The 14,793-nt window shown below is 46.9% G+C and overlaps 1 protein-coding gene across 3 annotated transcripts in view; it reads right to left on the reverse strand.

The window, feature by feature from the left end:
* GSE1 (Gse1 coiled-coil protein) overlaps nucleotides 1-14,793 on the reverse strand; it is a 71,558-nt gene that overhangs the window by 5,808 nt on the left and 50,957 nt on the right. For 2 of the 3 annotated variants that reach the window (XM_044663196.1, XM_044663197.1), the window contains exons 8-12: nucleotides 10,529-11,127; nucleotides 7,719-7,831; nucleotides 5,336-5,606; nucleotides 3,410-3,523; nucleotides 2,016-2,378 (exon numbers count right to left, since the gene is read on the reverse strand). In XM_044663196.1, coding sequence (XP_044519131.1) covers nucleotides 2,016-2,378; nucleotides 3,410-3,523; nucleotides 5,336-5,606; nucleotides 7,719-7,831; nucleotides 10,529-11,127 — 1,460 coding nt within the window. The remainder of the gene's footprint in view (nucleotides 1-2,015; nucleotides 2,379-3,409; nucleotides 3,524-5,335; nucleotides 5,607-7,718; nucleotides 7,832-10,528; nucleotides 11,128-14,793) is intronic. The other variant, XM_044663198.1, reaches the window with a different exon arrangement.

Consider the following 14,793-nt stretch of genomic DNA (forward strand, 5'->3'; position numbering starts at 1 on the left):
TTTGCAATATGAAAACAAAATTCTGAAAAATTATATATTTTATATTTTAATTTTTTATACCCATCTGCACTCATTCATCCACTAATAAAATTCTATTTAATTTACAATAAGGATAGCCAGAAGGTATCTAGCACTTTGAGACTTCCAAAGCAATTTAAATTTATTATCTCATTGGATTCTCACAACAACAAGATAAGCACTATAGACATTACCCCCACTTTATAGAGGAGGAAACTGAGTAAACTAATTTACCTGTGCTTATATAGCTTAGGACTATAACAGGTAGAATTCAAACTCAGGTATGTCTGGACTTCAAGTCTAGCTGCTTCTATTTGTGGACAAGGCAATATAACACATCAGGTTCATCGAGGAATAGGCATGGACTATGGAAAGCCCTCTTTATCACAGGCAGGGCTCTGAGGAACTCTAATAGTCTTCTATTAACATATTAGCAGAGGGAATTATCAGATTAGCTGTCGTCTTGGATGAGTAGGAGGACCTGGGTCCAAGGGAAAGAGGGAATAAAAAAGTATGGGAGTAGAAAAGAGAGAAAAGAAGGATTCTGGGAGTATTTATTATTAGTGGGGAGTCTGTGCTTTGGACAAGTGGGATAGGGGAAAAATTTGGGAGAATTAAAGAATTTTAGAACCAAAACCCCACTTCAGAAATGAAGGATACACATAGATCTTTCTCATTAAAGTCCTTCCTTCTATGGCCCAACATAGCATGGAGGGAAACCTAGAGTTTGTGACAATAACAGACCAGTAGAGTACAAACATTTTATCTAAATGGTGAGCTTTGTCTATGGTTTGGTTGACAGACCATGAGTGAGGATCAGTTGGAACACAAATGTTTCCAAGGTGGGAAATTGTGATCAAGGGATGAGTATATACTGTCACCACCTAATTAAGACCAAACCATTAGCAAAAATGATTTTCTGTAGTTTCCTCATGCTAACCATTGGAAAAATTTGGCACTCTACCCACTGACACTTTTAATTATTCCAAAAATCCATTTCAGTGTAGTGAAAAAGACCACTAAGACCAAAAAAGGGCCAGCTAGGTGGTTCAGTGGATAGACAGGAAGGCCTGGAGATGGGGAGGTCTTAGGTTCAAATCTGATCACAGACACCTCCTAGCTGTGTGACCCTGGGCAAGCCACTTAACCTCTATTGCCTTACTACTCTTCTACCTTGGAACCAATAAATAGCATTGATTCTAAGACAGAAGAAAAGAAAAAGACCATTGAATTTGGGGGATTGAATCCAGGTTCTGTCATTTATTTAAGTTACTAAATCTTATTTTCATGGTCTGAAAAATGAAAGAATTGGAATGCTCTCTAAGTTCCCTTCCCACTCTAGGTCTGCGTGTAACAGAATCATCTCACAACTTTCTTTCCTAACTGTTCATATCTCTATCCTAAAGTATGAAGCTTTTTGCTCCCTAGAGTCTGTAAAAGACCTGGAGCTAGATCGCTGAGGTTTCTTTTCAAAGCAAATTAAGCTCTTAAAAAAATTGCTATTTAACAAAGGTAATACACAGCAAGAATGTCTAATCAGAAACAAAAGGGGTTAAGACAGTTCTTAAACAGTTCTAACATCAAAATTCTAAAAGCTCTCCATGGACTGCGATAGCCAGGCCATCTCCTAGATAACAATATTTTTTTCTGCTTTTGTGGCCGTTGAATAATTAGGTCCTCATGTCCTTAACTCTAGTGAGCAGAAATCTGGACTGCGGGCTGGAGACAGCACCTAGATCCGTGTAGTCATGGTGAAAGTCAACTTGTGTATACCTTAGTCCTACCCTTCTGTTAATTGGGAATATTCTTTGCCACTAAGGACCTCTCTGCGAAGATCAGTAAGTCAGCAAGTGAAAGCATCAAGGGCTCAGGGGACAGGGTTTGCCCAAGTTTTCTAGAACCTGGAACAAAATGGCTCATTGGGGCATACATATCAGCTCCCCCAGTCACAAAGGGAGAGCGGAGTGAGCCCATCTCTTGCCAAGCATTCCCATTACCTTTATGCTTCTGCAAGGCCTTCTGGGTGGACTGCAACACAGACTCATGAAACTGATGTGCAAACTCTTCTGCCATGAAGGCTTCCCAGGGCTTGTTTTTCCCATTCACGCTGTGAGACAACGGGATGGGGATGTCCTTGGACAAGGAGCCCCTGACATAATGGAGCATGCTCAAGCTCTTCTTCCCGCTGTGGCTTTCGCTCATTCTGGCCTTCTCCGAGGCTGGATCCCCAACTCTCTGGAGCTCCTGGGGTCTGAGTTGTTCAAGTCTTCCAGGCTCTGTGGGCTTCGGGGTGTCCGATAAGGAAGCTGTGGTACTGATGGGTTTATCTGCATCTGTAGGGACTTGCTGTGTTGGTGGCTCTTTTAGAAATAAAAACAGAGAAAAATCATGAAGCACCTAGAGGATAAGATGTACTCTAAGAAGCCCCAAGCCTATGGGGGTTCCATTCCAAGGAAGATCATATTCTAAAGAGGCCAGCCTCATGGGGGCTACTCAGAGGGAACACCTGGAGATGGCAACGAAGTCTATCAGGAGAACAACTCAACTGAAGACAGCGAACATTTGTTCAGCAGTGTGGATTCCATTTTGGAAGATACCAATAGATGCCTTAGGCCAGACTTCTGTGAAGAAAGGAATCTGGAAGATGGATGTTGGGGTACTTTGCAGCCTGAAAAGTGGAAGTCTGTCTATTCAAATTGGTCAAGAAAGGATTTATTAAGAACTGAAAAGGGGAGGATCAGGACCAAGGCAGATGGTGGATGGTGAGGCAACCTGCCTCAATCGGCAGAGCTGAAAAGTGAGTAAGACAATACAAAGGAAGATAAAAGAGCTGGAGATACCTAGAAATCTAGGTGAAACTAGGAATGCCAAAGTATCCAAGCAGAAGAGTCCAAGAGCAAGGTAAGCAAAGAAAGACCAATCCAGACAGTCCACTTTCTTTGGCTAAAAAGACCGAACAACTATTTGGACACCCATGGCATCTACTGGCAAATATCAGGTCAGGTTAATGGTTGAATGATTTTTGCAGCTCAACCATTCCAACAAAAGGTAGACCTTTGGGCACTCTATGTCTGATCTAAACCACCAAGTCCTGTGAGCTCCTCATCCAGGGACAACATGTCCTCACTTCTTAAACTCCAAGAGGTCCCTCATTTCTCTTGACATCAACCCAGGCAAATGTCATTGATCTTTGGTGTTCTTATTATCACTTTCAGCGGCAGGGAAGCACCTTCCCCTCTCTTTTAGACTGCAACAAGACTTGTGGATGGACAGAATGCTATTCCATCCTTAGAGAGGTAGGACTCGAGGTGAAGAAGGGGCTCTGGGCAGGGTGCCAATCCATACATCCTGTGGGCAGCTCTGGCTGTCCTGCCCCAACCCTGCCCCTTACCGCTCAGGGAGATAATGGGACTGTCCCTCGAAGCATTTTTCACTGAGTCTATCACTGCTGCCGACATTGTCTTCTGTTTCATGGCATGGAGCATTTCAACAAGTTTCTCTTTGTCTGTGAGAAAAGCAGCCTGGGATTAACGAGATTGTTGCATCATATAGGAGAGAGAGAGAAGAAAAATGGCCATGATCTGCTTTCCAAGAACAGGAAGCCAAGAGAAAAAGAAAAATCAAAGCAAATATCAGGTGTTGGGTTTGTGTTTAGTGCTTAGAAAACCCAACTGAGAGAAGTCTACGGCAGCAAAGGTAATAAAAAATCGAATTCTTGACTGATTTCTAAGTCTTTCTCTTCTCTGCTTCTATGACCTGGATTTATATATTAGATGCCTTCCAGGAAATCGATGCATCAACTTAGCAATCTTTTCCATGGATTTTACATTAAGATACTGATGATGAGTTTCTGTACGTAAGACTTTGGCCCCAACAAATGATAAGAACCACAGTGAAGAAGCCCAGAAAGCCCTCTGACCTTGGTGAGGCATGATTTGTATCTGCCTTCATTATGTTTTCCTAAATAATCCACCGGAATGAATTTCTGTTTCAGATGCCCTTTCGAGGGCTTACAATAAGAGCACGTTGATTCAGATCAGATCTATGTGCCACTTTGTTGGGAATTCTGACGCCACCAAACTTATCTGGCCCAACTGGTAATGGCCCCACTCCTGCAAGCCAGCAAAACTAAACAGCTCAAAGAGATATTGCCTTCTCTTGACAAAATTAAAGGCAGTGGAAGTTATTACTGATGGGTACTGCCAGTAGATCCCTGAGGTCCTTTCTAGTTTTAAGAGTTGATGATTCAACAGATGAATTGCTATTCCTTCAAAGAAAGAAGGGGAATCCTGCCTACTGATTAAAAAAAGAACCAACTACATAGTTATGAAAATGAATTTTGGATTGATCCACAGGGATTTGTGAAGGTCCCCCCGACCCCCTTCTGTGATTTCTCTGAGAGATATCAGGCCAGGCAAACTGAATACTGGCAGGAACCAACATTAGGGCTAAATGAATATGCACAAAGTAAGGCTGGTCCACAGCCCCCAAATGGGGTCTAATGTGGACCGTTCTGCTGTACTTGCCATAACAACTATCTGGCCACATTCCTTAGTTTCCAACCTGTCTCAGAGTCAAGCAGGGAGAGGCAGAGGGTCAAGCTGGTGGTGTTTCCCTCCCATGGCACAATCTCATTTACGACAGGGTTTTGCTTCTGCCCAGTAAAAGCTGGGTCTCCATAGCCTTTGCCAGCCAGAGACCAACAATTATCTCCTTATCCTGCTCCTTGAGGGGGAAAAAAAAGCCATTGAAACAAGCCAAGAGGATGCATCAAGAAGGAAAACAGCTCAGCCTGATGGAGCCAAGCAGAAGGGAGCTCGACAGAATCCACTGCGCATGATGGATGGATCTGGAACCGAAAGGCTGGCTTTAAAGAGCGTTCATTCATTCTTCTAAGTAGAGCAGGACACTCTGCTAACAAGTTTACCTCTAGGGACCGACAAGGGCTGCCGGGACAACAGCCATCTTTCAAGATGACCAGCTATCCTTCACCTCCACTGAGGAGGAAAAAGAGAAAATAAGAAGTTAGGATTGAGGATTGGGGTCACGTTGACAGTGACGAGATCTTGGACAAGATGACCTCATTGGAGACCTTTTAAGAGTAAGACGGATAGCTGCATGTCCGAGGCGTATCGGCATCTATGCCTGCCTACGGGCTAGAATAAACTTAGAACTTTTAAATCAGGAACACCCCTGATGGTTGACTCAGGAGAAGGGGTTCATTTTGATCAGCCTCATCTCATCCCACTGTATGAAACAGTGAATCACCTATATAATAACAGCTCAGAGAGACAAGAGGAAAGCCTCTGGGTTCTACCTTTTCTCTTTTCAGCACTGATGTGAGTCAGGTGGAAGATGGTCAGGAACCTTTTCTTCTCCTCAAAATTGGGGCTGTTGTTCATCTCATCGGGGCTATAGCGAGTGGAGAGCGTGAGCCTGGGGGAAGGGGTCTGGCGCTTATTCTGAACTGCTGGGGGTGATGGGCTCCGCTCCCTCAGCATCCGACGCCGTTTCCTCCTCTTCTGTGTCAACAACTCCTCTTTCTGCTGTCGGGTTGTCAGGCCAAAGAGCTGCAGGAATTCTAGCTTCTAAATGAGAGACGTGATCAGATCGGGAAATAAAGTGAGTCAAAAACAACAGAGTTACTAAGCATGTCCCCCCGCTTCATCCCAAACGAACCCAGGGCTTTCCATCTCTACCATCATCTGGCTGGTACAACTCCTGGCACTCTAAATCCTGCTGTGTCTCACCGATGCTCTAGGGACATGGAACTAGCCTCAAAAGGCATCACTGAACCACAAATGTGGCGATCGATCACGGGGAAAGGCCCCAGGAGAACACAACTGACAGAAGGGAAAAAAAAGGCATATGTGAACAATTTGTGAAAAATGCCGTTTGCCCTCCAGGCAAAGGATGAGGGAATGATAATTGCTCATATTTGCATAATGCCTGGAGATTCACAAAGGTCTTTCTTTATAACCATCCAGTGCCTGCTGAATGGTAGTCTCATCTTTACGGATAAGGAAACTGAGGCTCAGGGTTTTCTTAAGTGGCTTGCTCATGGGTACAAAAACTAGTAAACATCAGAAGTGCAATTTACAACCCAAATTCTTGATGGCTTCAAGAACTCTGCCCTTTCCACTACACCACGAATGCTGCCTCTATAATTGACAGTGAGTGAGGAAGGAAAAAATTGTTTCCTCAAGAAAATTTGATTATAGCCTATAGGAGAAACCTAAGCCAACCTCATTACATCAAGTAATAGAGAGGGGAAAGATCTCTACCTCCTAGGGGAGGTATAATGTAGGAAGGGGCTCAGAAGCCTTGGCCTTCTTCTAGAATCAGTTCTCGCACACTACCGCCATTTCGGATCCCCAAGTACAAAAGCTACTTGAGAGCGGGGACTGTCTAGCAGAGTGCCATGCACATCATAAGCCCCTCCAAAATGCCTGCTGGGCTAGTTTGGGTCATCTACTCAGAGCCCTGGCCTTTGGAGACCCACGATGAATGGCATCACTGGGAAAGAAAGCTGGAGATCCAAAGGGCTACTCCTGTAGGCTGGGCATCCCCACCTGCAAGCTGACAGGGAATCGACTCAAGGACTAGGCTGGAATTTGGATGCCAAGCACAGATTCTCAGCCTGCTTATCCTAAGGGCATGGTCACGGGCGAGATGGCATCTGTTCAGTGTCAGACTCCACGGGAGAGCCTCTGCTCCTGGGCCTTGCTAAGGATCCTCCAACATGCTGGTCTAGCACTGATGCCATTGTCTCCCTCCAAATCACACAGGCGTGGGCCATGAGATTTTATGATTCCTCTCATGTCCCCCCTTTGGCTCCTTCTCTCTTCTTTTGGGCTATGAATACTAGAACAGTGCTAGGGTTTAGACAGCAGTGAAGAAAGACCCGGGGATAGGGTTATAGTTTGACACCTCATTCTTATTCAATAATGAATCCATCCCCACCTCTAAGGCCTTTTAATTATAACAGGATTCCTATTTGCCAACCCTGGCAGGTCTGAAAAACATCTCAGCTAAGTGGGGAATAACCCTGCTTTCCTTTGTGCCCTCCCCTGCTGGTTTTTTACCTTGTGGGGAAGAATTAAATGGTGGAGGAGGTCAGAAGACCAGGGCCTCCACTTGCACAGGTGCACATGCATATACTTAGGATCAAAAATGATTGTAAAGGGTAGCTAGGTGATTCAGTGGCTATAAGAGCCAGGCCTGGAGTAAGGAAGTCTCTGGCTGTGCGACCCTGGATAAGTCACTTAACCCTAATTGCCTAGCCCTTACTGCCTCGCAACTGATATACAGTATTAATTTGAAGACAGAAAAGGGGGGAGAAGAGAGAGGGAGGAAGGATTGACTGTAGAAGATAATCACATTCAATCCCCTCATTCTCCAGATGAAGACCCCAAAGGGGGGAAGCTGATGGCAGAAGGCTAGGAGCCTGACTCGTGTCTTTGGATTCCAAGCCTGGCTGGGATACACTCTATCGGGCCGCCATATGGTCATTGAAATGGCAGCCAAGGTTCCAGTGGTCATGTCAGTGGATGGCTGGAGGGGTGGTATAGAGAAGAAGCAAGCTCACAAGTAAATAAGGGTTGGGAGGAAGCCTTAATTCAACATTACCAGCAGGGTAAAGAGCACATACACAACACAACATTTGGGGCACTGGAATGAGAGCAGTGGAGCCAAGATACCTCAGAAGAAGTGTCCAGCTTGAGGGGTGGCTGCTCGGCGACACATCGCAGGTGGGCCCGGACTTCTTCTTCATCACTCTCATCATAAGAGTCATCGAGGTCATAATAGTAGCCTGAAATTGACCCAAAAGAGAAGATTTAGTGAATGCTGGCTATGGGCCGGCCACACACCCCAGCCAAAAAGCACGAGGCATGTGTGATTCCTGCCCGTGAGTAGAGAGCTATAAATTTAAAGGACCTTGAAATTCATTCTGAGCCCTTGATTTTTCATATGGGGAAACTGAGGCCCATAGAGGTGAAGTGACTGGTCTGAGGTCACACAGGTAGGAAGCGCCAAAGTCCTTTGAATCCAAATGCAACCTGTTTTTCCTACTGCGTAAGGAAACTCTTGTTGGCTCTGAATTGAGGAATGTATGATCAGCCACACTAATTCACTCACAGCCATTGGGCAGGCATTTTTTTCTGCACTCGAGGTTAGGACTAGAAGATTCTAAAAACCCAGCTCATGTTCTCTAACTACGGGACTACAGAAGAGCAGAACTAGAAGGGACCTTGGTGGCTCTTCAAGCCTTTACAGCCTTTACAGAGGAGGAAACCTGGACCAAGTGAGGCAGAGAACATGAACCTGGTTCCCTTAGAGCCACTCTTCTCACCCATCAGAACAACCTCATTGAGATGTCTTGGTTGATGCTTGGTGCACCATCCTGATCATGAAAATCAGGGGTGCTCAGCCTGGGGTCTATGAACTTGGCATTTTGTTAAACAAACCAAAAAAAAAAAAAAAAACAAAAACAAAAACAAACCAGAGCAGGCAGCTAGGTGCTCAGTGGATAGAGAGCCAAGTCTAGAGACAGGAGGTCTCGGGGTTCAAATCTGGCCTTGGATACTTCCTAGTGGTGTGACCCTGGGAAAGTCACCTAACTGCCACTGTTTAGCTCTCACTGCTCTTATGTCTTAGAACCAATATTCAGTATTGAGTCTAGGATAAAAGATAATGGTTACAAAAACAAACCAACCAAAAACTATTTAGTATTTTATACACTTAAACAAGCCTGCCAAAGGGTAAGAAGACCTGTCCCCAAAAGTAAGATTGGGCATCCGGGGAGCACAATGGATAGGGCGCCAGGTCTGGAGTCAGGAAGAACTGGGTTCAAATCCAGCCCCAAATCTTGGGTAAGTACCTCCTGTTTCCCTAGCCCTTGCCTTTCTATCTTAAGAGTTTTTATTAGGATAAAAAGTAAGGACCTAAAAATCAAAACAATACTCAGGAAACGATGGGCTCTTCCATAGCACCATCTCCAAATCCCTCACTCTGGCATTCAAAGCCAGCTAGACGACCTGTGTGATCCTTTCAAGCTCTTGGAGGCTATGACTGTTTCTTTCTCCTCCTGTTTCCTTCTGTCCTCTAACCAGCCCAAATGGATTTCTTCCAAACTGGGGCCCTCCTTTACTTTTAAAGTAGATTTAGAAACACCACAAAGGATCCCAGGAGATCACTTTGGATGCCGAAGCCCTTCCCTCTCTGAGGCCTGACTTCAGCTACATAAAACAGAAGTCCCTGGCTCTAAATCTGTGATGCTATGACCAGCCCCATTCTTCTCCAGGCTGCATTCCTGACTTCTCCTCCTGAGTCCCAGAAACCTTTCCTGGAAGCTCGGTACCCTCTATCCCTAGTGGTCTCCTTCCAATAGAATGGCTTCTCCCAGAACCTCCAGAGGGCAGCAGGTGAGCCACTTCTCCTTCTTCTGGGACCATGCCCCGAACCTGGGGAAACCTGCCTGGTCTCTGCCAGTCCAGCTCTCGCCCTCTTTCAATTTCCACGTACGTGTAAGCCCCCTGAAGGCAGGGATCATATTGTATTCCTGGCACTCGACACAGAGCCTCGGCACCCAGAAAGCCCTTAAGAAAGCTCGCTAGCTTGCCTAGACTTGCATGAGGTCTTTGAGGTAACGAGTCTCACGAGCTGGACTCAAACCAGGCCTCCGTGACTCCTGATCCAGTGCTATTCGCACGCCTCCCAGCTTCTTCCCTGAGGGTGAACACTGAGCTCCCCAGAAGAATGAGCTGGCCCAGATAACAGCTCTCGGGCAGCTTCCTTCTGGTCAGACCAGCTATGCAGGTGCACCCAGCCAGCTCCCAGCAGAGCGTATCCCAGAGGCCCTGAGGCTCCGTGTGCCTGGGTTCCTCCTGGCTCTCTGGGGGGAACAGAGATCATGGCCAAGATGGCCCCAAGCCTCCAGAAGGAGCGGAAGGGAACGCGCCCCGTGGCGAGAGCCAGGAGGGAGGGGAAGCCACCACGGAGCTCTTGCCATTTGTCGTGGCAGCCCGGAGCCCCCTCCGCTGGAAGAGCCCTCCTCTAGGTTGTTGTAGCCTCCTGTTATGCAGAACTATTAATATTTAAAACCATCTTATTAGCCTCCGTTCATCATTTATTAATTGTGCATGTCTGGAGAACAGGATTTACAGATAAGCTTTGATTCGGCTTTCAACACAATTTGCATAGAGGATGGACCAGAAAGGTTCCAGGGGTCTGTCTACTCAGAGGAGTCAATTAGCTACAGAGAAGCCATCTGAACTCACTACTTGGGGCTTATTAAAATCCTCCGTGGCCTCCCCCTTTCTCTCTTGTCTAATCATCTTTGGAGGGGGATGGGGAGAAGGGAAGAGGCCGGTCACTGAGGAGAACGACACCCGGCTTGGGGCAAGACCTAGAAAACTCCTCTTTCCAACTCCCAGAGCCGGAGAGTCTCTGAAGGCTGGACGGGAGGTGCAGGGGGGCTGGGAGAGACCGGACGAGAGAGGGAACTGACCTTTCTCTTGGGCTTCTTGCCGTCTGCGCTCCTCCAGGTCCAGCTTGCTGACCAGCTTGCGATGCTGCTGTAAGAACTCGTCGTACACGTACATGGGGTCGGGGCCCCTGGGGAGCTGAGGCCGATACGGAGAGCTGGGCTTGGGGGGCAGGCTCACGTCGGGGAACTGTCCGGCCTGGGGGAGAGCTGCTCTCTGCTGGCTGAGGATGGTCTGAGTGGACTTCTCCAGTTCAGCCAAGAAAGGCCCGTGAGAATAGCCACTGTGTTCCAACGGCCCAGGCTCCCTGAGTGGCTGGTATTTGTCCAGGGTGGCCTCCCTCTTCCTAGTCCCCTCTTCAAGCTTCTCAGGGCAGAAAACTCTTTCTACCTTAACCAAGGGGATGGCTTGTCGGCTGGGCTCAAACGGAGCTGGGTGGCTGTGGAGAGAATGGTTTTCTTGTACCCTCCGTGGTTCTAGGGTGTTCTCCATCAAAGTTACTGGGTTCCAGAGTGAGGTTGGCATGGGATGGTGCTGGGGTTTGGGGGAGATGAGGGGCGGGGGCCCTCCAAAGTGCTGTGGCTGGTCTCGGCTGCTTGGCTCATGACGATTTGGTCCCGGTCTGGGGAGAGAACAGAGTGACCCGTAAGAAATTATAAGTACGGCGTGAGCAGAAATCAAACACACCCTAACCGTCGCCCACATACCTACCCTACCTCCCTGGGCTGCTCCTGGGAGCTCAGGTGGATGTTTTCTGAAACACCTGATAATCTGAAGCAATACCTAAAGTGGCACAGTGGATAGGAACTTTGAGGATCACCAACTTCGGTGCCCTATTTTTACACAGGAGAAAAGAGGTCCAGAAAAAGGAAGCGACTTGCCTAAGATCATGGGGCTAATAGGTAGCTACGGCCAGGATTTCCCTGTTCCCGGTATGGCTCTAGCTCTTTCCATGAATCCATACTCCCATTCCCAATTATCTCTCCAGAGAGGAAGCAGGGATTTCTTGAGAGAGCCCTGAACATGAAGTCAGAGGATCTGAATTTGAATCCTGACACTGACACTTTGGAGAAGCCACTTCATCATTTAAAGCCTTGGTTTCAAGATGAGATGATAACACCTGCACAACAGACTTGAAAGGACTGTTAGGTGCTTTCTGAGCTTGAATTTGATTGCCTTTGATCTGTAGACATGTAAAACACCCTGTTAGGTCTCTACTTTCTCAAAATTCAAATGGAAAACCATCCATTTTCTCGCTCCTTCTGAGAAACAAATGCGATACCCTCTGGGGGGGGGGGGGTCGTGGAAGACAAGTGACATCTCATTATAACAAAATCATATAGTACCAAGGTGAGAACATAAGGTCCAGGATCAGAGGGCCTGGGTTCAAATCCTGCCTCTATCACTTACTCCCTAATGCCTGTTTGGGTCACTTACTTAACCTATGCATACCTCAGTTTCTCCATCTATAAAAGGATGGGACTGAATGAAATAACCTTTTAGCTTTAATTCTATGGTTTTATGAGCTTAGAGTAGAAGTTAGCCCAATAAACTGCCCATTTTTGCCACCTTCTGATTAAAAAAAAAAAAAAGTTGCCTTTATAGATTGTCCCCCTGACGAGAGACTCTGGGGGAGAAACAAGGATCCAACCACCATTTAGAAGCTCAGAGCCTATCGGGTCAGAAGAATCTAGGCTGGGATGTCTGTAGCGATGCTGACACCCAGTGGGTGCTGAGAAAACAGCAACAGCCTCCAAAAGGCTCTGGCCACAGGGGAATGACTCTCCGTATATTCCTTAGACATAGTCTACGTGCATTATCTCATAGGATCCTAACACAGCAACCCTGTAGGGCGAGCAATGCAAATATCACTATTCTCATTTTATAGACAGAAAGACTGCAGGAGTGCCCAAGCCAGGGCTCGTTCCAGCTGACGTCTTCTGGCTTCAGAGGGCAGTTCTTTCCCATTCCCGGCTGCCTCAAACATCCTTTCCAAAGCCCATAAGTTACTTCGCATGTATTTGGACCAAAGGGGACAAAGTTGGGCTAGCCGGGCCCAAGGTCAGGTGGGATATCCACTTCCTACAGTTTTTTTTTTTTTAACCCTTGTACTTCGGTGTATTGTCTCATAGGTGGAAGAGTGGTAAGGGTGGGCAATGGGGGTCAAGTGACTTGCCCAGGGTCACACAGCTGGGAAGTGGCTGAGGCCGGGTTTGAACCTAGGACCTCCTGTCTCTAGGCCTGGCTCTCACTCCACTGAGCTACCCAGCTGTCCCCACTTCCTACAGTTTTAAGCAAACTTGGGGCAGAGGAATTACAATGTCCACAAAAGACAAGTCAGGAAGGGAAGACATTCTTTCATCAATAAAAGATACTGCCATGTACAAAAGGATCAACCGCAGGAATCCTTTAACCGGCCTGCTGCCCCCCTCCCCCAATGAAATCATTCAAAAATGACTTCATTCATAGACTCTGGAGTCACCCTACCCTCCTCCTGGAGGGAACAAGTCTATTATATGAAGTGGGGAATGCTTGTATACTCATTTCCATGTTGTGGGGGCAACTACCCATCGCTAGATGGGCATGAAAGGGGCAACCCTGCCATCTCCCTTCTCTGGAGGCTCTGCAAGGAAGGGGGTGGCAGCCAGTTCCCAAACATTTGGTGAAGATGGGGGATTGCCCTGGAGCTAAATACAAAAGCTCTCTCCCTCCTGTAATTCTGGGCTGAAATGGGGTTAAAAGACAAAACATAAAACCTAGCTTCTCGATCACCCAAGTACAAAAGGGAGCGATACCGTGAAACTGTTTGTTCTTAAGTAAACGGCCAAGGAATAAAAACCCGTTAGCAGAATAAATATTTCATGCACCAGCGCCAAGCATTTAACAGTTTTCCGGCTCAGAGAACAAGCCCTCCACATGTCAGAACACCGAGTTCAGATCATTGCTGAACTCTGGAATCCAAGCTGCCAAGGGAACTACAGAAGGCTTGGGGGGGGTGCCATGTACCCCCACCCCCACTTCTTCCTCCTTTGGAAGACCCTTCCCTCACGCATTTAAAACACAGGCGCCCTCCCTTTCCTGGGGGGGAAACTGGTCCTGCTGGAGAGGTCTTAGTATCTTAGGCGATTCTCTATCAATGGGCTTCCATTAACAGAATAAGGGGCAGACTGAGAGGTTTTAATGGCTCTTTTAAGGAAGGCTAGAGGAAAAGGGGGGCAGCTGAGAGACAAAGACAGCCTATAGGTTTCCTCCACAAGGATGGATATTATCTAGATTGACATCTCAATCCTCCAAGTGTGAGTCATCTTCAAGACCCAAAGGGCTCCTTCATAAGTAGATGACTTGCACGTCTCTACACAGAAGTCTTACGTGTGCATCCATTCAGGGAAGTGGAGAGGGAATGAAAAAAATATAGAAGGTACTAGAGGGTCCAGGTCAGGTGGCAAAATGAACAAGCCCCTGGTCCCCTCTCCCCACCTCTGCCCGGCCCTCGTCTCTCCGGTGTGTGTAGCAGAGGTGACCTCGACCTTCTCCCAGTTTAGCTTTTCAGGGGCTGTCAAGAGTGAGAGAATGAAATAATTCCACAAGAGTGGAAGGCTGGAGGGAGGCTCTGCCATTGTTGGGCAGGCCTGAAATCCGCTCCCTATTATACCTGATTAGTTTAGCTAATCCCCTTGCTGCCCCAAAATAACAATAGAATCCAGGGGCAGAGCTGACTAGATGAGCTAGCCGTGTTTAAGCACTCGGAAGCAGAGCAAAGGAGGCTCTGTCAATCAGCAAAAAGGTTGGAGGAAGAAGAAAAGGGGGGCTTGTGGAGAGAGGAGATAACCAAAACAGGCTGGATTTAAAGATACAGAGGCTCCTTTGGTTGGAGTGATATTTTCAAGATGGAATCCATCTCAGAGATTATCTAGTTCCACCCCCCTCATTTTAGAGATGAAGACACTAAGGTTCGGGAAGAAGTAATTTATGCAAAGTCACGTATAGCTAGGGAGCGGAGGCAGAACTCAGAGCCCGGGTTTTCTAGTGGCCAAGTGAGTTACAATGAATGTAACATGCCAGCTTTTATACCTTCAGGCTTCCAAAAGGAAGGTCGGTGGTGTTCCCACTCATCTATGGAAGCTGTAAATTTAGTTCTCAGTAAAAGTCAAGGACAGAAAAACAGCTACCTGAATCGCAGAGTCAATGTGGTGCTGTGGCAAGCAAGAACTTGGAACCTAAAGTCCAGCTCCACATTGAGGATTATGCTCTAGCTCAATGAACTGTGGGATCCCCTTGACATCTTTGA

Source organism: Gracilinanus agilis, chromosome 2, assembly GCF_016433145.1.
Source record: "Gracilinanus agilis isolate LMUSP501 chromosome 2, AgileGrace, whole genome shotgun sequence".
Lineage (NCBI taxonomy): Eukaryota > Metazoa > Chordata > Mammalia > Didelphimorphia > Didelphidae > Gracilinanus > Gracilinanus agilis.